This window comes from Equus asinus, chromosome 17, assembly GCF_041296235.1.
Source record: "Equus asinus isolate D_3611 breed Donkey chromosome 17, EquAss-T2T_v2, whole genome shotgun sequence".
Classification (NCBI taxonomy): domain Eukaryota; kingdom Metazoa; phylum Chordata; class Mammalia; order Perissodactyla; family Equidae; genus Equus; species Equus asinus.
Window position 1 is genome coordinate 50,298,490 of NC_091806.1, and position 23,846 is coordinate 50,322,335.

The 23,846-nt window shown below is 62.2% G+C and overlaps 1 protein-coding gene across 2 annotated transcripts in view; it reads left to right on the top strand.

Annotated features, from left to right (window-relative positions):
* The first annotated feature begins 218 nt into the window (after positions 1 to 218).
* LOC106824950 (mucin-2-like) overlaps positions 219 to 23,846 on the top strand; it is an 86,555-nt gene continuing 62,927 nt past the window's right edge. For both annotated transcript variants that reach the window (XM_070488524.1, XM_070488523.1), the window contains exons 1-30: positions 219 to 335; positions 1,445 to 1,715; positions 2,681 to 2,795; positions 3,176 to 3,266; positions 3,349 to 3,458; positions 3,652 to 3,862; positions 4,173 to 4,298; positions 4,903 to 5,020; positions 5,139 to 5,277; positions 5,367 to 5,477; positions 5,560 to 5,629; positions 5,771 to 5,908; positions 5,997 to 6,161; positions 6,599 to 6,693; positions 7,069 to 7,195; positions 7,579 to 7,834; positions 7,979 to 8,031; positions 8,171 to 8,271; positions 8,706 to 8,857; positions 9,175 to 9,313; positions 9,627 to 9,737; positions 9,823 to 10,002; positions 10,140 to 10,379; positions 10,898 to 11,054; positions 11,292 to 11,423; positions 12,117 to 12,264; positions 12,843 to 12,886; positions 13,277 to 13,474; positions 13,946 to 13,969; positions 14,541 to 23,804. In XM_070488524.1, the coding sequence (XP_070344625.1) occupies positions 260 to 335; positions 1,445 to 1,715; positions 2,681 to 2,795; positions 3,176 to 3,266; positions 3,349 to 3,458; positions 3,652 to 3,862; positions 4,173 to 4,298; positions 4,903 to 5,020; positions 5,139 to 5,277; positions 5,367 to 5,477; positions 5,560 to 5,629; positions 5,771 to 5,908; positions 5,997 to 6,161; positions 6,599 to 6,693; positions 7,069 to 7,195; positions 7,579 to 7,834; positions 7,979 to 8,031; positions 8,171 to 8,271; positions 8,706 to 8,857; positions 9,175 to 9,313; positions 9,627 to 9,737; positions 9,823 to 10,002; positions 10,140 to 10,379; positions 10,898 to 11,054; positions 11,292 to 11,423; positions 12,117 to 12,264; positions 12,843 to 12,886; positions 13,277 to 13,474; positions 13,946 to 13,969; positions 14,541 to 23,804 (13,162 nt within the window). In that variant the 5' untranslated portion in view covers positions 219 to 259. The remainder of the gene's footprint in view (positions 336 to 1,444; positions 1,716 to 2,680; positions 2,796 to 3,175; positions 3,267 to 3,348; positions 3,459 to 3,651; positions 3,863 to 4,172; positions 4,299 to 4,902; positions 5,021 to 5,138; positions 5,278 to 5,366; positions 5,478 to 5,559; positions 5,630 to 5,770; positions 5,909 to 5,996; positions 6,162 to 6,598; positions 6,694 to 7,068; positions 7,196 to 7,578; positions 7,835 to 7,978; positions 8,032 to 8,170; positions 8,272 to 8,705; positions 8,858 to 9,174; positions 9,314 to 9,626; positions 9,738 to 9,822; positions 10,003 to 10,139; positions 10,380 to 10,897; positions 11,055 to 11,291; positions 11,424 to 12,116; positions 12,265 to 12,842; positions 12,887 to 13,276; positions 13,475 to 13,945; positions 13,970 to 14,540; positions 23,805 to 23,846) is intronic.

Below are 23,846 nucleotides of genomic sequence, written 5' to 3' on the forward strand. Positions count from 1 at the left end.
ATTGGGGTAATGGGTTTCCGTATCCTGAGGAGGGTCCCTTTTATCTAGGGAGCAATAAAAAGATAAACCTCAGATAACCTGAGTCAATATTTCCTCACGGCCCAGGGGAGGCCCCCACAGCTGTTTCTCGATAATCTGGCTAAGGCCCCACCCACCCCTCGCCCCTCCCCTGCCCTCCTGCTCTCAGACCGCCCTGCGGGGCATATAAGGCCCGGACCCCTGTCCCCTGTTGCTCTCCCACACCAGCCTCTGAGCCACCATGGGGCTGCCACTAGCCCGCCTAGTGGCCCTCTGCCTGGCCCTGACCTTGGCCAGGGGCGAGGAGCTGCGGAGAGGTGAGGGGCAGCGGGCAGCACTATGGGCAGCACGACCTGAGGGTACAGGACATCCGGGGCAGCCCAGCGCAGACGGTCCTACCTGGGAGGAGGAGGCGATCCTCTTCTGCCAGCATTTGGGGCAGCCTGGCATCTTCTGGGGTAGACAGGCTGGGTCCAGCTTCCTGCAGCCCCCACCCCTGCTGACTTTGGGTGGAGGGAAGGAAGGAGAGAAGGAAAGAGGGAAGGAAGGAGGGAGGGAAGATGAAAGGGGATAAAGAGGAAAGGAAGAGGGAAAGAATGAGGGAGGGAAGGAGGGAAGGAAAGATGGAGGCAGGAGAGAAGGAGGGAGGGAAGGAGGGAAAGAGGGAAAGAAGGAAGGAGAGGACAGAAGAAAGGAGGATTAGGAGGGTAGGACAGGTGGTCTTGGGCTCCCTTCATCCCTTTGATGGCGAGCACCAGGTTGGAGTATTTCCAGGGGGCGATACCAGGTAGAAACACCTGAGCCGGGCTGTTGTCCCTGGGTGTTGGGGAGGCAGGTCCCATGGAGCCTGGGAAGACAAGGCCAAGATGACCCCTTCTGCAGATCAGGGCGTTGGGCCGACTGCTGGAGGGGTGGCTTTAGCCAGAGAAGACTGAGAATGTAGGATGGGGACATCTCCATCCCAGAGGGCTGTGTGAGAAAGCCACTGGGGGGGCCCTCGGCCTGTTTGGACGGACACGAGATGGGGACCCTTGGAGAGGTCCAGCACGGCCCTTCTGCTGGATGAGGGGTGGCTGGGTGGGGCATCGAGTGGAAGGAGTGTGGCAGTGACTGGGGGTTGGGGGGCACTGGGCAAGGTGGACAGGGCACTCAGGGAGCCCGAGAGACCTCTGCCCCCACTGCCTGCTGGGCCAATGGTCGTTTGCCTCGCCAGGCTGGGGTGCAAGGGCGCAGCACGGGAGACATCCTTTCATGGGGTTGAGACCCCTGGGCAGGGCGACGACAGTTGGCAGAGGCCCCTCCTGCAGGACCACCTGAACCGCTTCAGCTGCCTCTGGAGGATCCTGAGGGCGGTGGCCGGGCCGGGGCCTGGGGACGAGCCTGGGGGCGGTCTGGGCTGCTCACACTCCGTCCCCCTGCTCCCCAGAGGGCAGAAGGCGCAACCACGGCCACAACGTCTGCAGCACCTGGGGCGACTTCCACTACAAGACCTTCGACGGCGATGTCTTCCGCTTCCCCGGCCTCTGCGACTACAACTTTGCCTCGGACTGCCGTGACACCTACAAGGAGTTTGCTGTGCACCTGAAGCGGGTCCCGGGCCGCGAGGGGGGCAGCCCCCAGGTCAAGTACATACTGCTGACCGTCAAGGACGACACGGTCTACCTCACCCCCAAGCTGGCTGTGCTGAACGGGGCCATGTGAGTGTGGTCAGGCGGCGTCCCGCCCACATCCTAGAAAGGGGGCCCTGTGGCTCCTGTGAGCAAGCATGAGCCTGGCCAGCCCCCACAAGCCCCTCTCCACCCCAGCACAAGGCTAAGGAGAGCACTGGGGTTTGAGTTCAGGTCATTGATTCATTCAGCAAACACTGATGAGCCCCATGGGTGAAGGACCGGGGAGGGGGCCTTATTTCTCCCACAGTCTTACAGCTCCATGGCTCGGAGCCCACCAGGCTCTGGGCATGTGTGGGGGACAGGTGGCCATCCTGGTGGGGGTGGCCTGGCAGCCTCTGGGGAGGAGGCCCTGTGCCCTGCTGTGCCAGGCTAGAGGTACAGATGCCCTACGGGGGAGGGCCTGTGGGGGCCCCCAGCCCACCACCCCAGCCTTTGTCCCCCATTGTGTCTGGAACAATGGAGCCTAAGTGCATTCCTGCCTGGCGGCTCCCCACCTGCAGGGTCCGCCCTCTCCCTGTGCCAGGGGATCTTGTTTCCCCTAGAGGCTGCAGCCCTGGCAGCCAGCCCCAGTCTCAGGGTGGGGGTGGGTACAGGGCCCACGGAGGCAGAGTTTGGGGTGAGCACAGAGCCTGGGCCCACCCTGGGCGGTGGATGGAGAAGCCCCTCCCCACTCTCAGGGCTGTCGTGGGGCTCCTGCCCAGGACAGACCCAGAGGAGGGGGTGCAGAGACGGAGAACGGCAGGCAGGGTGTGGCTTCCTGTGAAGGAGTCCGGCCAGCACAGGTGGAGAGGGTCTCTGGTCACTGCTCAAGTCCCCCGAGAGGGAGGACAAGGCCTTTCGTGACCACAGGGCCGGAGCTGGCCTGGCAGGGCTGGCTGAGAGGCTGAGGCCAGGCCACCCAGCCCACAGCCTCAGTGGCCTCTGTGTAGCGGAACCCCTGGGCCTGGCTGGGCAGGTGTGTGGGCTGGCTTGTGACCCTGGTGCCCCCCCAGGGTCAGCACCCCACACTACAGCCCCGGGCTGCTCATTGAGAGGAATGACGCCTACATCAAGGTCTTCTCCCGTGCTGGCCTCACCCTCATGTGGGACCGGGAGGACTCGCTCATGGTGGGTGCCGCCCCAGCGCCACAGGGCCCTGGGGGCTGAGGGGACTCCATCAGACCTCTGGGACTCCAGGGCAGCAGAGGGGAGCCAGTGGTCCCATCCTCACCAAGAGGGGGGTCCAGGGTGGGCTGGGAGTGTTGAGCGGCCCCTGTCTGCTGGTGGAGAAGGCTGGCGGCAGAGGCGGGGCCACGCAGCCTACCCTGGCAGGGCACCTTTGGGGGCTCGGGTGGTGGGCCAGCCCTCCCCATCTCCCAATCCCCTCCTGGTCCTCAGTGATGCCAGGACACCCCCTGGCTGATCCCAGCCCTCTTGCCACTCCATTCAAACAAGTTGTGGGTGCTGCCTGGCCATGGCGGCTCACCTGCTCTCTCTTCCCCCGACAGCTGGAGCTGGACAGTAAATTCCAGAACCACACGTGCGGGCTCTGTGGGGACTACAACGGCCTGCAGAGCTACTCCGAGTTCCTGTCTGATGGTGAGGGCCTCCTCGGGGGCTTAGGGGGCAGGTGTGTGCAGACTCCCGGGTGCCCCTCGCTGACCGGCTGTGCCCCCCTCAGGCCTGCTCTTCAGTGCTGTCCAGTTTGGGAACATGCAGAAGATCAACAAGCCCGAGGTGGTGTGCGATGACCCCGAGGAGGGGCAGACCCCTGAGTCCTGCTCTGAGCACGTGAGTGGCTGGCCGGGGACCCTGCCCAGGGGAGGAGCTGTTCCTTGGTGGGGACCCTATGGGAGCAGTGCCCACCCCATTCCCTAGAGGGCCTTGTGCCCGCTGGTCTCTGCTGGGGACCCCCGGCGGTGTGGAAGGGAGAAGGGAGGAGGGTGTGAGTAGCCCCTGCCCACCACCCCTGTGTGCCCACCAGCGCGCTGAGTGTGAGAAGCTGCTGACAGCCGTGGCTTTCGAGGACTGCCTGGGCTTGGTGCCGCTGGAGCCGTACGTGCAGGCCTGTGCGCAGGACCGCTGCCAGTGCCCCTCGGGCGCCTCCTGTGTCTGCAGCACCCTGGCCGAGTTCTCCCGCCAGTGCTCGCACGCCGGCGGGCGCCCCGGGAACTGGAGGACTGGCACTCTCTGTCGTAAGCGCCACGCGCGTGAATCGGGAGGGCGGGGACCCAGGGGCACATGGGGGACAATCCACCAATCCACAGGGAGCGTTGAGGCCGGCAAGCCCAGGGCAGGGCAGCCTGGTGCCCTGGACAGCAGCCTCGTCTCTGCCCACCCTGGAGGCGGGCTCGGCTTTGGCATGGGAGACAAAAACCATCGGGGCCGGAGCCTAGAGCCCCCTGGGTGCACGCCATATGTGGGTGCAGACCCTCTAGCCCCCCTGCCCACTTCCTCCACGCTTGGTGTGAGTGCCGGCTCAGGGGCCGTCCTCTGCCCTTCTAGCCAAGAGTTGCCCTGGGAACATGGTTTACCTGGAGAGCGGCTCGCCCTGCATGGACACCTGCTCACACCTGGAGGTCAGCAGCCTGTGTGAGGAGCACCGCATGGACGGCTGTTTCTGCCCTGAAGGTGTGCGCTGGGGCACCCACGGGCGTGCGGGCGTGGGTGGGGCACTGCCCTGTTGCGGCCCACCCTTGCCGAGGGGCCCTGGGACCAGTGGCCTTGGGTTTTGGCTGCACCTGGGGGAGAGCCATGCTGGGATGGTGGTGCCAGGTGGTGGGGGCAGCGATGACACAGGAAGCGAGGCACGGTGCCCCCACTGAAATCGAGGGACAAGGAACAGGGAGAAAGGGCACAAATGCTGAAGTTCCCACCTCATTCACACACGATGACCGCTTCTGGGAGTCTGGGGGGAAGAAACCTTCCTGGTTGTCACCCCTCGACTGACCTCCTCCTGTCCGGCCCATGGAGCCTGGAGGACCCCAGGAAGGAGCCGGACTCTCAGGCCTCCATGGCATGCCCCTGACCAGACACTGTGTGGGGACCATGGTGTCGCCCAAAGGACCAGAAGTGCTTGTGGGAGGGAGGCCTGGCTGGTAGCCTCACCTCGGGGATTCCGCCATCTTCCGGAGGCTGTCCCACGGCTGTGGCTTCGGCAATGGCAGCCCCATTGTGGGGAATCTGGCACTTTCCGAGGCCAGTGAGTGTAACATCCCGCCCGGCGCTGTCCCAGGCACCGTGTACGATGACATTGCGGGCAGCGGCTGCATCCCCGTGAGCCAGTGCCACTGCAAGCTGCAGGGACATAAGTACGCACCCGGCCAGCAGATCACCAAGGACTGCGAGCAGTGGTGGGTCCCGGGGGCCAGGGCTGGGGGCCAGATTGTGGAGGGTCCTGGGGATCTGGGCTGGGGGCCCGGCAGCCTAGGGGAAGCAGCTGGTCCTGACCCTGGGCCCCACTGCCTGCAGCGTGTGCAATGCCGGCCGCTGGGTGTGCAAAGACCGGCCGTGCCCCGGGTCCTGTGCGCTGGAGGGTGGCTCCCACATCACCACCTTTGACGGGAAGAGGTACACCTTCCACGGGGACTGCTACTATGTGCTGACCAAGGTAGGCGGGTGTGGCGGGCAGGCAGGCACGTGTGGGGAGCTGGCTCTCCCTGCTCCCCTGCTCGTTCAGTGTCTCCGCCCTCCCTGCAGAGCGACCACAATGACTCCTACGCCCTCCTGGGCGAGCTGGCCGTCTGCGGCTCCTCGGACAAGCAGACCTGCCTGAAGACGGTGGTGCTGCTGGCCGACAAGAAGCAGAACGTGGGTACCCTGCCCCTGCCCTGCCGGCACCCCCGGGGGCTCCATGGCCCTTAGCCCCACCGTCCCTTGGCCTTTCCCTCAGGTGGTGGTCTTCAAGTCGGATGGCACTGTGCTCCTGAACGAGCTGCAGGTGAACCTGCCCCACGTGGCAGGTGAGTCCTGCTCAGCGGCCCTGTTGGTTGGGGTGTCCCCCTGCAGCACCAGACCCTCTTGCTGAAGGTGGCGGTCCCGGGGCAGTCCTGCTGAGCGGCCCCTCTCCGCTCCTCACTGCCCCTCCCCGCCCCACCTGGCAGCGAGCTTCTCCATCTTCCAACCGTCCTCGCATCACCTCATCGTGAACACCGCCTTCGGCCTCAGGCTGCAGGTCCAGCTGGTGCCGGTCATGCAGCTCTTCCTGACGCTGGACCAGGCCGCCCAGGGCCGCGTGCAGGGTGAGTGGCCCCGCCTGCTCACCCCACAATGCCCCACGTGGGGCCTACCCTGCCAGGCCCTTCCCAACCTGGTCCCTCGGCCCCTCAGGCCTCTGTGGGAACTTCAATGGCCTGGAGGGTGATGACTTCCAGACGGCTGGCGGGCTGGTGGAGGCCACGGGGGCGAGCTTCGCCAACACCTGGAAGGTCCAGTCAAGCTGCCCCGACAAGCTGGACTGGCTGGACGACCCCTGCTCCCTCAACATCGAGAGTGGTGAGGCAGATGGGGTTCCCGGTGGGACGTGGCGGGTGGGTGGAGGCGAGATGGCCTGCCCCACTCAGGGCCCGCCTGCTACTTTCTGCCAAATGTGTGGTTTATGGTGGCCCATGATGGCAGCCCACCAAGTGACCTGGCAGAGGGACTGGACCTGCCAATGGCTGGGTGGTGGCCCTCCTCCAGGGACTGGCCTGGTGCCATGACAGGATACCCTCCCACCCGCTGTGCTGCCTTTTGCGTCCCAGGAGGCAGAGAGGGTGGATGGTGGTCGCCCCTGCCTTGCACGGGGCACTGTCCTGCGCTGAGTTGGCCTGGAGGGGGACCGGCTCAGTCCACAGTGGGGACAGTGTCTGCTCCAGCCTGGGCCACCAAGCAGCCAGACTCAGGGCACTTGCTGGAGGGGCCACCCCTGAGGTTCTGACCGGCCTCTGCAGCCAACTATGCCGAGCATTGGTGCTCCCTGCTGAGGAAGACGGAGTCCCCCTTCGGCAGGTGCCACTCGGTTGTGGACCCGGCCGAGTACTACAAGGTGGGTGGGACCCGCACCTGCACTCCCCAGCCCCTGCTCCGTGACAGGAAGGTGTGCCCAGTGTGCCTGGCTGAGCTTGACTGGCTGCCTGTGCGGTTCCCGCTAGTGGCTGCTGAGTGTGTGTGTGTGTAAGCATGCGTGTGAGTGTGCATACATGTATTGTCTCTGTGCACAGGTGTATGTTTGTGTACATGTGTGTGTGGGCATGTGTGAGTGTGTTATGTTTTTGGACGTGTGGAAGTGGGAGTTTAAGCGTGCTCACGTGTGTATGTGTGGGTGCATGTATACTCGTGCGTGTCCAGGAGTGCTTGCACACGTGTGTGAGTTCCCAAGCCCAGCTCCCTCCCTCACTGCCCTGCCTCGGTTTACCCCCAGAGGTGCCTGTACGACACGTGCAACTGCCAGAACAATGAGGACTGTCTCTGTGCCGCCCTGTCCTCCTACGCCCGTGCCTGTGCCGCCAAGGGCGTCATGCTGTGGGGCTGGCGGGAAAACATCTGCAGTGAGTGCTGTCCCCTGCCGGCGTCCTGGGCTCGGGGTCCTGGCTTCTCCATGGGGCAGGGGGCTGGCTTCAGCCTTTGTTCAGCCACTGTCCCCAGTGGCAGCTCACCCTGAGTCCAGGGAGAGGGATCGGTCCACCACAGGCAGGTGACACGGTTTCCAGCTTCCTCTACCCGGAAGGCGGGAAACCAGCAGTCGGCTGCTCCCTGCCAGCGGGGAGGGGTCCGAACTGTGGCCGCTGCCAGTTTGCCCGGGCAGGGAGGCATGCGTGGCAGGCCACCTGTGCAGCTGGGGCGGCCCCAGGATGACAGCTCTGCTGGCCACCTGCGGGGACATGGCTGGGGCTGTCCCTCGCGCCCTCACGCTGGCCCTGCCCCTCTGCAGACAAGGACGTGGGCTCCTGCCCCAACTCGCAGATCTTCCTGTACAACCTGACCACCTGCCAGCAGACCTGCCGCTCGCTGTCCGAGGCTGACACCCACTGCCTCCAGGGCTTCGCGCCCGTGGACGGCTGCGGCTGCCCCGACCGCACCTTCCTGGACGAGAAGGGCCGCTGTGTGCCCCTGGCTAAGTGCTCCTGCTACCACCGAGGCCTCTACCTGGAGGCGGGGGAGGTGGTCCTGAGGCAGGAGGAGCGGTGGTGAGTGGCCTGGTTCTGGGAGGGAGGGCACCGGGGGGCGGGCAGGGCCAGCTCTACCTGGGGGAGCCCCCATCCCCACTCCTCCCCACAGAGTCTCTGGGCCTGTCCCCAAAGGGCCCCATTCACCTCCCACTCTCCCTGCAGCATGTGCCGCAATGGGAGGCTGCACTGCATTCCAGTCAAGCTGATTGGCGAGAGTAAGTGAATGCGGCCTGAGCCTGGCCCCCTGCCCCCTGCCCCCTGGCCCTTGGCCTGCTCCCCCTACCCCCTCTCCATTCTGCCTGAGCCCGCCACCCATCAACTTCAGCTGAGCTGGGGTGGTCCCTCTGTCGGCAGCCTGCAAAGCCCCAAAGATCCACATCGACTGCAACAACCAGACCGCTCTGAGCATCCGGAAGCCCCATCCCCTCAGCTGCCAGACGCTGGCTGCAGGCTACGTGAGTGCTGGGACCACCGTGGAGGGGAGGGTCGAGCCGTTGTGCCCGTGGAGGGGTGGGGTGTAGCTGGGGCAGCCTTGGCTCCCGCCCTGATCCTGAGGCTGCTGTGCCAGGTCCTGAGGACCCATGAGGCTCGCTGACCCCTCCTGTCCCTGAGGCCTGGTGGTGGCCTGCAGGCCCCGCTTAGCCTCCCGGAGTCACAGGGGCCAGACTAGGGGCCCCTGGCAGGTAGCACTCACGTGTCTCCCTGACCAGTAGTGGAGGTGCCCAAGGTGGAGGGGCTCCAGGGGTGGGCCAGACAGAGGGATCAGGGTCGGGGGAGGGGGAGGGACACAAGAGGAGTCTGCAGGGTCAGAGGAGGGGCCAGGCAACGGCAGCCAAGATCCCGGGCCTGGCATCTAATGCCTGAACCCCGCTCCGCGGCCACCCCACAGTACCAGACAGAGTGTGTGAGCGGCTGCGTGTGTCCCGAAGGGCTGATCGATGACGGCCGAGGCGGCTGCGTTGTGGAGGAGGACTGCCCCTGTGTGCACAACAAGGGCTTCTTCTCCCGCGGGGACAAGATCAAGGTGGACTGCAACACCTGGTGAGTGGCCTGGCCCGGCTGCCCTCCAGTTGGAGCGTGTCCTGCAGGCCAGGCAGAGGGTCGGGGTTGCTCCCCATGGGGCCAACCGGGTCCTGCAGGGCCACGTGGCCCTCCACCTGGTGGGCAAGCCCCAGGCCAGTATCGGAAGGGCGCTGGGGTGGCACTTGCTGGGCTGGTGCGGGTTTGCAGGCATCGTGCATGAGCTGCCTGTGGAGGTGTCTGGACTGTGCCCTGGCCTCGCCCAAGCCACCCTCTGAACAGGGCTGTGAGGCCCTGGGCCCTGTGGCGCCTCCAGTCCCCTCTCCTACTCTCCTCAGTACCTGCCAGAGAGGACGCTGGGCGTGCACCCAGTCTGTGTGCCACGGCACCTGTGTCATCCACGGGAGTGGCCACTACATTACCTTTGATGGGAAGTACTACAACTTCGATGGACACTGCTCCTACGTAGCCGTTCAGGTGAGGCCAGGGCACCCCCAAGGCCTGCACCCGCTTGCGTCTTTGCTCTGCTGGTCCTGAGCTCTCAGTGGAGGCTCCTGTGGGTATGAGGGGCCAGCCCTTCCTCCACCCTCCCATCCAGTGACCCTCCCTCGGGTGCACGGTGGGTGTGGGTGTGCATTGAAGGCATTGGAGGTGGGTGAGGTCCCTCATGTGGCATGGTTATCCCCTCTCGACAGAGGAGGGGCTGAGGCTCAGCTGGGGTGGGGCTCCCGGGGGGGGGGGTCACCTATGGCCCAGCTGCCCTGGCTCACACTCTGCCGTGGGCCCCCAGGACTACTGCGGCCAGAACTCCTCGCTGGGCTCCTTCAGCATCATCACTGAGAATGTCCCGTGTGGCACCACGGGCGTCACCTGCTCCAAGGCCATCAAGATCTTCATCGGGGTGAGTGCTGCCCGTCCCCAGGGATGTGAGGGTCCTCGGGGACCCTTGGACCTGGCCAGTGACCGGGCCTCTCCCCTGGGCACAGAGGACAGAGCTGAAGCTGGAGGACAAACACCGCGTGGTGATCCAGCGCGACGTGGGCCACCATGTGGCCTACACCACGCGGGAGGTGGGCCAGTACCTGGTGGTGGAGGCCAGCATCGGCATCATCGTCATCTGGGACAAGAGGACCACCATCTTCATCAAGCTGGCCCCCTCATACAAGGTACGCAGCCTCCCCTGCCCACCAGGCCTCTGCAGGGCTGGTCCTGCACGCACACAGGGCCTCCCAGGCACAGCGGGGCCGTACCCCTCCCTCCCTCGAGCCCCCTCACGAAGCCCCCGGCTCGCTGGTCTCCGCAGGGCACGGTGTGCGGCCTGTGCGGGACCTTCGACCAGCGCTCCAACAATGACTTCACCACGCGGGACCACATGGTGGTGGAGAGCGAGCTGGATTTCGGGAACAGCTGGAAGGAGGCCCCCACCTGCCCGGACGTGAGCGCCACCCCCGAGCCGTGCACCCTGAACCCACACCGCCGCTCCTGGGCCGAGAAGCAGTGCAGCATCATCAAGAGCCCGGTCTTCAGCGCCTGCCACAGCAAGGTGGGGTGGGGCGCGAGTGGCGGGCATGGGAGAGGCCGGGCGCGGGCAGCATCTACCCGCCTGGTGCGCACACTGGGAGTCAGTCGGTTGTTTCACCTCTAGCTTCAGCGCCTCCTCTGTGTCCTTTGGACTCACAACCAGAGGTCCAGCTTTCCCTCTGAGAACTCTGGCTGGACCCCCAGCCTCCTGTACCTTCCAGGATGGAGAAAGGGCACACAGCTTCTAAGACCTGATGGTCCTCAGCTCCAGGCAGTGGGGGCGAGGGAGCAGGTTCAGGGTGGCCCGTCTTACGGCAGAAGACCCTGGGGTCCTGAGGGTCTGTGTGGCCAGAGTTGGCCAACCGTGTCTAGACCTCACCTGTCAGCCCCACTGGAGGCCTGGGAAGCTAAGTGCTGGGTGACGGCCCCTTGTCCCAGGAGTGGGGCTGGCCTCGTGGTCCTGAGGTCCTCTGGCCGCAGGGGGAGGCCTGGCCTCATGGAGCAATATGGGCCCAGGGCACATGGTGTCTTCTCCCCTAGGTGGACCCCACGCCCTTCTATGAGGCCTGTGTCTACGACTCGTGCTCCTGCGACTCGGGCGGCGACTGCGAGTGCTTCTGCTCTGCCGTGGCCACCTATGCCCAGGAGTGCACCAAGGAGGGGGCCTGTGTGTTCTGGAGGACGCCGGACCTGTGCCGTGAGTGTCCGCCCATCCTGGGCCTGGGTGCCAGTAGGGTGGGTGGCGCTCCTTACCCCTGCAAGGGATGGGGTGTATGTGGTCCCCTGCCTGCCTCCCCCAAACCAAGGATCCAAGTGTCCTTCCTTGGGGCCACTGTGCTGCCTGGGGTGGTAGGAGGGAGCTGGCCCCTCCCGGCCTGTCCCCCGACCCGGCCTCGGCACTCGCCGAGTCTGACCTCAGCTCCCTCCTCCCCAGCCATATTCTGTGACTACTATAACCCCCCGAATGAGTGTGAGTGGCACTACGAGCCTTGTGGGAACCACAGCTTCGAGACCTGCAGGACCATTAATGGCATCCACTCCAACATCTCCATGTCCTACCTGGAGGGTGAGCGGGGCCTCCTGGGGAGCAGTGGCCTGCCATGCCCTGCTGTCCTGGGGCCAAAGGGCAGTGTCCTCTGGAGACCCTTGGGGTCACCCTGAGAGAGGTTCTGTGGGGGCTGGGGACCCTGAGTCCCAGGGTGGGCCAGGTTCACCTTCTGCAGAGTCTGTTTGTTGATTGCACAGTGGGTTGGAGACTGAGCTATGACCCTGCCCTCTTGGGGGGAGGCAGAAAAGAAGCAGGTTAACAGGCACTGGGTGTTGTCGGGAGCAGAGAGTGCTATGGGACCTGCAGAGCAGGACGAGGGGGAGGGAGCTTTCAGAGGTGGGTCTGGGAGGCCTCTCCAGGGCCTTTGAGCTGAGAACCAGCGACATGAAGGACTGAGCCGTGAAGTCTGGGGAGGGAGCCTCCTACCTCGTGGGAGGGACGATATCAGGTCAGGGGCCCAGGGTGCAACCCTGGAGGCTGGGCAGGGCCTGGCTGTCCCTCAGCAGGTGGGCAGGACCTAGCTGTCACTTTGGCCATGTGGCAGTGTGCAGGGCCCAGCTGGGGGGATGCAGGTCCCTGCCTTTCCAGTCCCTGACCTTTCCATAGGGACATCCTGCAGAGAAGGACCTGCCAGAGTGGGGCCCATGGGTGGGGTCTGGTGGACATGGGGTCCTCCACCATGGTCCAAGCCCTGTGCCCTGTGCCCACTAGGCTGCTACCCCCGGTGCCCTAAGCACAGGCCCATCTATGACGAGGACCTGAAGAAGTGCGTCAGAAGAGACGAATGTGGCTGCTATATCGAGGACACCCACTACCTACCTGGAGCGTCTGTTCCCACGGATGACATCTGCCAGTCTTGGTACCTAGGCTCACATCATGGTGGACATGGGGCAGGGCAGCACACACACAGGCACACGCACATGTGCTCACATGCATGCGCCTGTGACACGGCCACACACACCCCTACAGGTGCACATGCACCCACGAGCATACACATCCATGCACCCACGCACAGGCACACAACATGTTCACGTACACAGAAGTGGACACAACACACATGCTCTCACACACACACACCCCTGGGTCACACGTGCGTGGATGCACATGCGCACACTCACACACAGGAGCCACGGCGTGGGGACCAGCCTCCTTCTGGGGAGAGGCAGGCCTTCCTTCTCAGCCTCCCTTCTGCATCAGGCTTTTACCTGCCTCGCCTCGTCCCCATTCTGCACAGTTAACACGGGTGGCTCCTCTGGAGTGGGTCTTCGGGGCAGTGCCCAGGGCTTTGGTGGGCCTGAGGTGCGTGGCCACAGGGGTTGGCATCGGGTGCGTGGTAGCAGGGGGCGTGGCCTCAGGGTGTGGCAGGGAGGGTGGAGCCTGGGGAGAGGTGACTTTCCTCCTTTCCTGGGGTCTGAAGCTCCAGCACTTCCCTTCCAGCATGTGTACCGACTCCTCGCAGGTCATCTGCCAGCCCGAGGAAGGTAAGCTGCCCTCTGTGGCTGGCCCTGAGGTGGAAGGCCGGGCCCCACTCAGAAGAGCCCGCGGCTGCCCTGTCCCTGGACCCTGGACACTCAGTCTCCTCCTCTGCCGCGTGGACCCCAGGGGCCCTTCCAAGCTCAGAGCTGCCTGATGGGCAGCAGCCCCTTGGGGCTCACATCCTGATGCTCCCCGTGGCAAATGCCCTCCTGTGACCCAGCTTCTCCGTCCTGATGGGGGTGCTTAGGGTTCTGGGGTGGGGTCCCTATGGGGCATTGGTTTGCCGCTTGCTGGAGACAGGGGACAGCGCACCTTTCCCTTCTTGGGACAAGCTGGGGGTTTCTTGTGAGTCTTGCTCCCAAAGTGTTGACGTCATCCTCCCTCCCATCCCCCAGGAAAGATTCTCAACTACACCCAGCACGGCTGCTTCTGCTACTGGGAGCTATGTGGCCCCAACGGGACGGTGGTGCAGCACTTCAACACCTGTGGATGCACCCCTACACCCTCAACCTCCTCCACACCCATCAGCACGACCTCCGCCACCTCCACCACCACCACCACCATCACCACAACCACCCCCACCTCCAGCACAGGTGAGGCCCCCTTTCCTCCTGGGGCTCCTGCCTCCCCTGCACCCTGAGTCCAGCAGCAAAGGCCCTTCCAGGGGCAGGAGCACAGCTGGCGTGTCAGCTGTCACCTCTGTGCACGGGCAGGGCGTCTCGCTGACACGCGTCTCAACTCAGGAAAATGTCCCCTGGGCCCTCAGCCTTGGGAGTTGAGATGCCTGTGTCACGACCACCCTCCCGAGCCCCAACCACAGTGAAGGCGACTTGGGGACATTTCCAAAAACCAGCAAGAAAATATCCCAAGGGTTGAAGAAAGCAGAGAAATGTCCTTCAATTCCTCTGCATTTGTTCTGGTGGAAATCGTAGCTACCACTGGGCAAGCCACCAGGGGTGTGACAGCCACAGGAAAAAGAAACATATAAAAATTTAGAAAGATTTTTAAAAGTCTTGAGCTGTGTAATGACATCATCTTTCTTCTTTTTTTCCACATTACTGCAGGTTCATCTACCACTTCAACTCCGCGTAAGTCCCGTGGATGGTACTTCCGGGTGGGAGATGGGGCGAGGGGGGCAGGTCACATAAACGAACTCTGAGGACATCCCTCGAGACCCGGATGTGGGGCCGGCTGGTGGGCCATCTGCTCACAGACCGAGATGGTGCATTTGGTGACTTATTTCCCAGTATTTTGAGTCCAGGGACTCACGCAGGGGGACTTGACCTGCTCTGGGTGACAACATGGTTGGTCAAGGGTTGAGACCAAGCCCCTTTCTCACTGAATGGGTGACCCTGTGGTTGTTAGTTTTTGGGCACAAGAATTTGAAAATAGTGGAGGAGGGAGCGCTGGCCTGAGCCACAAGGCCTGGGTCCATCAGCGCTGGGGGCGCGGGGACTCTTCCCTCTCTGGGCCTCAGTTTTCCAGCTGCAAAAGACGGGTGGAAGTGGTGTCCAGCCCTAAACTATCTGACCCTACAACCGGGTCCTGGGGGACGACAGGGAGCCGGTCCTAGGGTCTCTGACATCTCCGAGTCCCAGTGACCTCCCCGGCAGGCGCACCCCCAGGCGTGGCTGACCAGCCCTGGGTCTGCTTCCCTAGTGCCGTGCTGCTTCTGGTCCGACTGGATCAACGAGGATCACCCCGAGACTCACGGCGACAGCGGGGACCGTGAGAGGTTCGACAGCGTCTGCCAGGCCCCTGAGGACATCGAGTGCAGGGCGGCCACGGAGCCCCAGCTCAGCTTGGAGGAGCTGGGCCAGAAGGTGCAGTGCAATGTGTCATTTGGGTTCATCTGCAAGAACGAAGACCAGTTTGGGGACGGACCATTTGGAGTCTGCTATGACTACGAGATACGTGTCCGCTGTTGCCTGCCCATGGAGGAGTGTCCTTCGACCCCAACCACGACCCCCACGACCACTACCATGACCACCGCGACCACCACCCCCAGCACAACCACCATGACCACCACCACAGAGACCACAACACCCACCACGAGCACCACCTCAGGGACCTCAACCCCAACCCCCACCATCACCACTACCACCACCACTGGGACAGAGACCACAACCCCCATCACGACCAGCACCCCAGGGACTTCAACTCTGACTCCCACCCTCACCACCACCACCACAGAGACCACAACTAGCATCACCACCACTACCCCAGGGCCAACAACCCTGACTCTCAGCACCAGCATCACTGAGACCTCAACCCCGACCCCCACCACCACCCCAGGGACAACAACCTTGGTCCCCAGCACCACCATCATGGAGACCACAACTCCCATCACGACTACTACCCCAGAGACCACGACACCAACTCCCAGCACCTCAACCACACTGACTACCACTCCTACCACAACATCCACCCCAAGCACAACAACCCCAACTGCCAGCGCCACAACGATGGAGACCACAGCCTCCCCCATGACCGCCAGCCCAGGGCCAACAACCAGGACTCCCAGCACCACCACCACTGGGACCCAAACCCCGACCCCCACCATCACCACCACCACCACCCCAGGGACAACAACACTGTCTGCCAGCACCAGCATCACTGAAACCTCAACCCCAATGCCAACCATCACCCAAAGGACAACAACCCTGGCCCCCAGCACTACCACCACGGAGACCACAACTCCCACCATGTCCACTACCCCAGAGACCACAACACCAACTCCCAGCACCTCAACCACACTGACCACCACTCCCACCACGGCCTCCACCCCCAGCACAACAACCCCAACTGCTAGCACCACAACCACGGAGACCACAGCCTCCACGAAGACCACCAGCCCAGGGCCACCAACCCTGACTGCCAGTACCAGCATTACTGAGACCCCAACCCCGACCCCCACCATCACCACCATCACCACCCCAGGGACAACAACCCTGTCCCCCAGCACCAGCATCACTGAGACCTCAACCCCGACCCCCACCATCACCCCAGGGACAACAACCCTGGCCCCCAGCACCACCACCACACAGACCACAACTCCCACCATGACCACTACCCCAAGGACAACAACCCCAACTGCCAGCACCACAACCACAGAGAACACAGCCTCCACCATGACCGCCAGCCCAGGGCCAACAACCATGACTCCTAGCACCACCGCCACTGAGACCCCAACTCTGACCCCCACCATCATCACCACCATCCCCACAGAGACCAAAACGCCCGTCACGAGCACCACCTCAAGGACCTCAACTCCTACCTCCGCCATCATCACCACCATCAGCACAGAGACCCCAACACCAACCCCCACCATGATGACCACCGTGCCCACGAGCTCTATCAGCACTGTGTGTGAGGATGACTGCCAATGGACTGGCTGGCTGGATTCTGGTAAACCAAATGCTACCGAACAAGGTGCAGACATTGAACCCATCGGAGATGTCTGTGGAAGAGGCTGGGTGGCCAACATCTCCTGCAGAGCCCATATGTATCCAAACAATCCCATCGAACAGCTTGAACAAACGGTGGTTTGCGACACATCAGTTGGACTGGTGTGCAAAAACCAAGACCAGAAGCCTGGGGGAGTCATCCCCATGCCTTACTGCCTCAACTATGAGATCAACGTCTACTGCTGTGGGTTGTGTCTCTCCACACCTTCCCCCACGACCCCAGAGACCTCAACCCGGACCACGACCATCACCACCACCACCACCACAGAGACCACAACACCCACCACCAGCACTACCCCATTGACCGCCACCCCGATGCCCACCACCATGACCAGAGAGACTACAACCCTTACTATGACCACCATCCCAGGATCCTCAACTCTGACCCCCACCATCACCACCACTACCACCACAGAGACCACAACACCCACCACAAGCACCACCTCAGGGGCCTCAACCCCAACCCCCACCATCACCACTACCACCACCACTGGGACAGAGACCACAACCCCCATCACGACCAGCACCCCAGGGACTTCAACTCTGACTCCCACCATCACCACCACCACCACCACCTCAGGGCCAACAACTCTGACTGCCAGTACCAGCATTACTGAGACCCCACCCCCGACCCCCACCATCACCACCATCACCACCCCAGGGACAACAACCCTGTCCCCCAGCACCAGCATCACTGAGACCTCAACCCCGACCCCCACCATCACCCCAGGGACAACAACCCTGGCCCCCAGCACCACCACCACACAGACCACAACTCCCACCATGACCACTACCCCAGAGACCACAACACCAACTCCCAGCACCTCAACCACACTGACCACCACTCCCACCACGGCCTCCACCCCCAGCACAACAACCCCAACTGCTAGCACCACAACCACGGAGACCACAGCCTCCACGAAGACCACCAGCCCAGGGCCACCAACCCTGACTGCCAGTACCAGCATTACTGAGACCCCAACCCCGACCCCCACCATCACCACCATCACCACCCCAGGGACAACAACCCTGTCCCCCAGCACCAGCATCACTGAGACCTCAACCCCGACCCCCACCATCACCCCAGGGACAACAACCCTGGCCCCCAGCACCACCACCACACAGACCACAACTCCCACCATGACCACTACCCCAAGGACAACAACCCCAACTGCCAGCACCACAACCACAGAGAACACAGCCTCCACCATGACCGCCAGCCCAGGGCCAACAACCATGACTCCTAGCACCACCGCCACTGAGACCCCAACTCTGACCCCCACCATCATCACCACCATCCCCACAGAGACCAAAACGCCCGTCACGAGCACCACCTCAAGGACCTCAACTCCTACCTCCACCATCATCACCACCATCAGCACAGAGACCCCAACACCAACCCCCACCACGATGACCACCGTGCCCACGAGCTCTATCAGCACTGTGTGTGAGGATGACTGCCAATGGACTGGCTGGCTGGATTCTGGTAAACCAAATGCTACCGAACAAGGTGCAGACATTGAACCCATCGGAGATGTCTGTGGAAGAGGCTGGGTGGCCAACATCTCCTGCAGAGCCCATATGTATCCAAACAATCCCATCGAACAGCTTGAACAAACGGTGGTTTGCGACACGTCAGTTGGACTGGTGTGCAAAAACCAAGACCAGAAGCCTGGGGGAGTCATCCCCATGCCTTACTGCCTCAACTATGAGATCAACGTCTACTGCTGTGGGTTGTGTCTCTCCACACCTTCCCCCACGACCCCAGAGACCTCAACCCGGACCACGACCATCACCACCACCACCACCACAGAGACCACAACACCCACCACCAGCACTACCCCATTGACCGCCACCCCGACGCCCACCACCACGACCAGAGAGACTACAACCCTTACTATGACCACCATCCCAGGATCCTCAACTCTGACCCCCACCATCACCACAGAGACCACAACACCCACCACAAGCACCACCTCAGGGACCTCAACCCCAACCCACACCATCACCAGTACCACCACCACTGGGACAGAGACCACAACCCCCATCACGACCAGCACCCCAGGGACTTCAACTCTGACTCCCACCATCACCACCACCACCACCACCTCAGGGCCAACAACCCTGACTGCCAGTACCAGCATTACTGAGACCCCAACCCCGACCCCCACCATCACCACCATCACCACCCCAGGGACAACAACCCTGTCCCCCAGCACCAGCATCACTGAGACCTCAACCCCGACCCCCACCATCACCCCAGGGACAACAACCCTGGCCCCCAGCACCACCACCACACAGACCACAACTCCCACCATGACCACTACCCCAAGGACAACAACCCCAACTGCCAGCACCACAACCACAGAGAACACAGCATCCACCACGACCACCGGCCCAGGGCCAACAACCATGACTCCTAGCACCACCGCCACTGAGACCCCAACTCTGACCCCCACCATCATCACCACCATCCCCACAGAGACCAAAACGCCCATCACGAGCACCACCTCAAGGACCTCAACTCCTACCTCCGCCATCATCACCACCATCAGCACAGAGACCCCAACACCAACCCCCACCATGATGACCACCGTGCCCACGAGCTCTATCAGCACTGTGTGTGAGGATGACTGCCAATGGACTGGCTGGCTGGATTCTGGTAAACCAAATGCTACCGAACAAGGTGCAGACATTGAACCCATCGGAGATGTCTGTGGAAGAGGCTGGGTGGCCAACATCTCCTGCAGAGCCCATATGTATCCAAACAATCCCATCGAACAGCTTGAACAAACGGTGGTTTGCGACACGTCAGTTGGACTGGTGTGCAAAAACCAAGACCAGAAGCCTGGGGGAGTCATCCCCATGCCTTACTGCCTCAACTATGAGATCAACGTCTACTGCTGTGGGTTGTGTCTCTCCACACCTTCCCCCACGACCCCAGAGACCTCAACCCGGACCACGACCATCACCACCACCACCACCACAGAGACCACAACACCCACCACCAGCACTACCCCATTGACCGCCACCCCGATGCCCACCACCATGACCAGAGAGACTACAACCCTTACTATGACCACCATCCCAGGATCCTCAACTCTGACCCCCACCATCACCACCACTACCACCACAGAGACCACAACACCCACCACAAGCACCACCTCAGGGGCCTCAACCCCAACCCCCACCATCACCACTACCACCACCACTGGGACAGAGACCACAACCCCCATCACGACCAGCACCCCAGGGACTTCAACTCTGACTCCCACCATCACCACCACCACCACCACCTCAGGGCCAACAACTCTGACTGCCAGTACCAGCATTACTGAGACCCCACCCCCGACCCCCACCATCACCACCATCACCACCCCAGGGACAACAACCCTGTCCCCCAGCACCAGCATCACTGAGACCTCAACCCCGACCCCCACCATCACCCCAGGGACAACAACCCTGGCCCCCAGCACCACCACCACACAGACCACAACTCCCACCATGACCACTACCCCAGAGACCACAACACCAACTCCCAGCACCTCAACCACACTGACCACCACTCCCACCACGGCCTCCACCCCCAGCACAACAACCCCAACTGCTAGCACCACAACCACGGAGACCACAGCCTCCACGAAGACCACCAGCCCAGGGCCACCAACCCTGACTGCCAGTACCAGCATTACTGAGACCCCAACCCCGACCCCCACCATCACCACCATCACCACCCCAGGGACAACAACCCTGTCCCCCAGCACCAGCATCACTGAGACCTCAACCCCGACCCCCACCATCACCCCAGGGACAACAACCCTGGCCCCCAGCACCACCACCACACAGACCACAACTCCCACCATGACCACTACCCCAAGGACAACAACCCCAACTGCCAGCACCACAACCACAGAGAACACAGCCTCCACCATGACCGCCAGCCCAGGGCCAACAACCATGACTCCTAGCACCACCGCCACTGAGACCCCAACTCTGACCCCCACCATCATCACCACCATCCCCACAGAGACCAAAACGCCCGTCACGAGCACCACCTCAAGGACCTCAACTCCTACCTCCACCATCATCACCACCATCAGCACAGAGACCCCAACACCAACCCCCACCACGATGACCACCGTGCCCACGAGCTCTATCAGCACTGTGTGTGAGGATGACTGCCAATGGACTGGCTGGCTGGATTCTGGTAAACCAAATGCTACCGAACAAGGTGCAGACATTGAACCCATCGGAGATGTCTGTGGAAGAGGCTGGGTGGCCAACATCTCCTGCAGAGCCCATATGTATCCAAACAATCCCATCGAACAGCTTGAACAAACGGTGGTTTGCGACACGTCAGTTGGACTGGTGTGCAAAAACCAAGACCAGAAGCCTGGGGGAGTCATCCCCATGCCTTACTGCCTCAACTATGAGATCAACGTCTACTGCTGTGGGTTGTGTCTCTCCACACCTTCCCCCACGACCCCAGAGACCTCAACCCGGACCACGACCATCACCACCACCACCACCACAGAGACCACAACACCCACCACCAGCACTACCCCATTGACCGCCACCCCGACGCCCACCACCACGACCAGAGAGACTACAACCCTTACTATGACCACCATCCCAGGATCCTCAACTCTGACCCCCACCATCACCACAGAGCCCACAACACCCACCACAAGCACCACCTCAGGGGCCTCAACCCCAACCCCCACCATCACCACTACCACCACCACTGGGACAGAGACCACAACCCCCATCACGACCAGCACCCCAGGGACTTCAACTCTGACTCCCACCATCACCACCACCACCACAGAGACCACAACGAGCACCACCACCACCACCTCAGGGCCAACAACCCTGACTGCCAGTACCAGCATTACTGAGACCCCAACCCCGACCCTCACCATCACCACCATCACCACCCCAGGGACAACAACCCTGTCCCCCAGCACCAGCATCACTGAGACCTCAACCCCGACCCCCACCATCACCCCAGGGACAACAACCCTGGCCCCCAGCACCACCACCACACAGACCACAACTCCCACCATGACCACTACCCCAAGGACAACAACCCCAACTGCCAGCACCACAACCACAGAGAACACAGCCTCCACCACGACCACCGGCCCAGGGCCAACAACCATGACTCCTAGCACCACCGCCACTGAGACCCCAACTCTGACCCCCACCATCATCACCACCATCCCCACAGAGACCAAAACGCCCGTCACGAGCACCACCTCAAGGACCTCAACTCCTACCTCCGCCATCATCACCACCATCAGCACAGAGACCCCAACACCAACCCCCACCACGATGACCACCGTGCCCACGAGCTCTATCAGCACTGTGTGTGAGGATGACTGCCAATGGACTGGCTGGCTGGATTCTGGTAAACCAAATGCTACCGAACAAGGTGCAGACATTGAACCCATCGGAGATGTCTGTGGAAGAGGCTGGGTGGCCAACATCTCCTGCAGAGCCCATATGTATCCAAACAATCCCATCGAACAGCTTGAACAAACGGTGGTTTGCGACACGTCAGTTGGACTGGTGTGCAAAAACCAAGACCAGAAGCCTGGGGGAGTCATCCCCATGCCTTACTGCCTCAACTATGAGATCAACGTCTACTGCTGTGGGTTGTGTCTCTCCACACCTTCCCCCACGACCCCAGAGACCTCAACCCGGACCACGACCATCACCACCACCACCACCACAGAGACCACAACACCCACCACCAGCACTACCCCATTGACCGCCACCCCGACGCCCACCACCACGACCAGAGAGACTACAACCCTTACTATGACCACCATCCCAGGATCCTCAACTCTGACCCCCACCATCACCACCACTACCACCACAGAGACCACAACACCCACCACAAGCACCACCTCAGGGGCCTCAACCCCAACCCCCACCATCACCACTACCACCACCACTGGGACAGAGACCACAACCCCCATCACGACCAGCACCCCAGGGACTTCAACTCTGACTCCCACCATCACCACCACCACCACCACCTCCTCAGGGCCAACAACCCTGACTGCCAGTACCAGCATTACTGAGACCCCAACCCCGACCCCCACCATCACCACCATCACCACCCCAGGGACAACAACCCTGTCCCCCAGCACCAGCATCACTGAGACCTCAACCCCGACCCCCACCATCACCCCAGGGACAACAACCCTGGCCCCCAGCACCACCACCACACAGACCACAACTCCCACCATGACCACTACCCCAAGGACAACAACCCCAACTGCCAGCACCACAACCACAGAGAACACAGCCTCCACCACGACCGCCAGCCCAGGGCCAACAACCATGACTCCTAGCACCACTGCCACTGAGACCCCAACTCTGACCCCCACCATCATCACCACCATCCCCACAGAGACCAAAACGCCCATCACGAGCACCACCTCAAGGACCTCAACTCCTACCTCCGCCATCATCACCACCATCAGCACAGAGACCCCAACACCAACCCCCACCACGATGACCACCGTGCCCACGAGCTCTATCAGCACTGTGTGTGAGGATGACTGCCAATGGACTGGCTGGCTGGATTCTGGTAAACCAAATGCTACCGAACAAGGTGCAGACATTGAACCCATCGGAGATGTCTGTGGAAGAGGCTGGGCGGCCAACATCTCCTGCAGATCCACTAAGCATACTGACGTTCCCAACGAACAGCTTGGACAAACGGTGGTCTGCGACACTTCAGTTGGACTGGTGTGCAAAAACCAAGACCAGAAGCCTGGGGGAGTCATCCCCATGCCTTACTGCCTCAACTATGAGATCAACGTCTACTGCTGTGGGTTATGTTTCTCCACATCTTCTCCTCCCACCACTGAGACCTCCACTGTGGCCCCTACCATCACCACCACAGAGACCACAACACCCACCACGGGCACCACCCCAAGGACCTCCACCCTGACGCCCACCACCACGACCACAGAGACTACAGCCCCTACTATAACCACCATGTCAGGAACCCCAACCCCCACCATTACCACCACCACCACCACGGAGACCCCAACCTCAATCCCTACCATCACCACCACCACCACAGAGACCCCGACCCCAATCCTCACCACCTCAGAGACCACCACTCCCACTCCCACCATCACAGAGACCACAACCACCACCAGTACTACCACCACTGAGACGCCAGCTTCAACGCCCAGCATCCTCTCCAGAAGCACGGAGACCCCAACCCCTACAGGCACAGTACCCATGGGTGAGACCACCACACCAAAGCCACCTGAGTCCTCCTCCCCTCCAACATCTCCGTCCACCTCCCCCTTTTCCACGGAATCAACCACGCCTCTGACCGCCACCCCAACAATCGGGGAGACATCCAGCACACCACGGCCCCCAACACCAACGGTCACTACAACGGGAAGCCCTGCCACCACCACTCCAGGTACACAGCCCCCATGGCACACACTGTTGCTTCCTCCTCAAC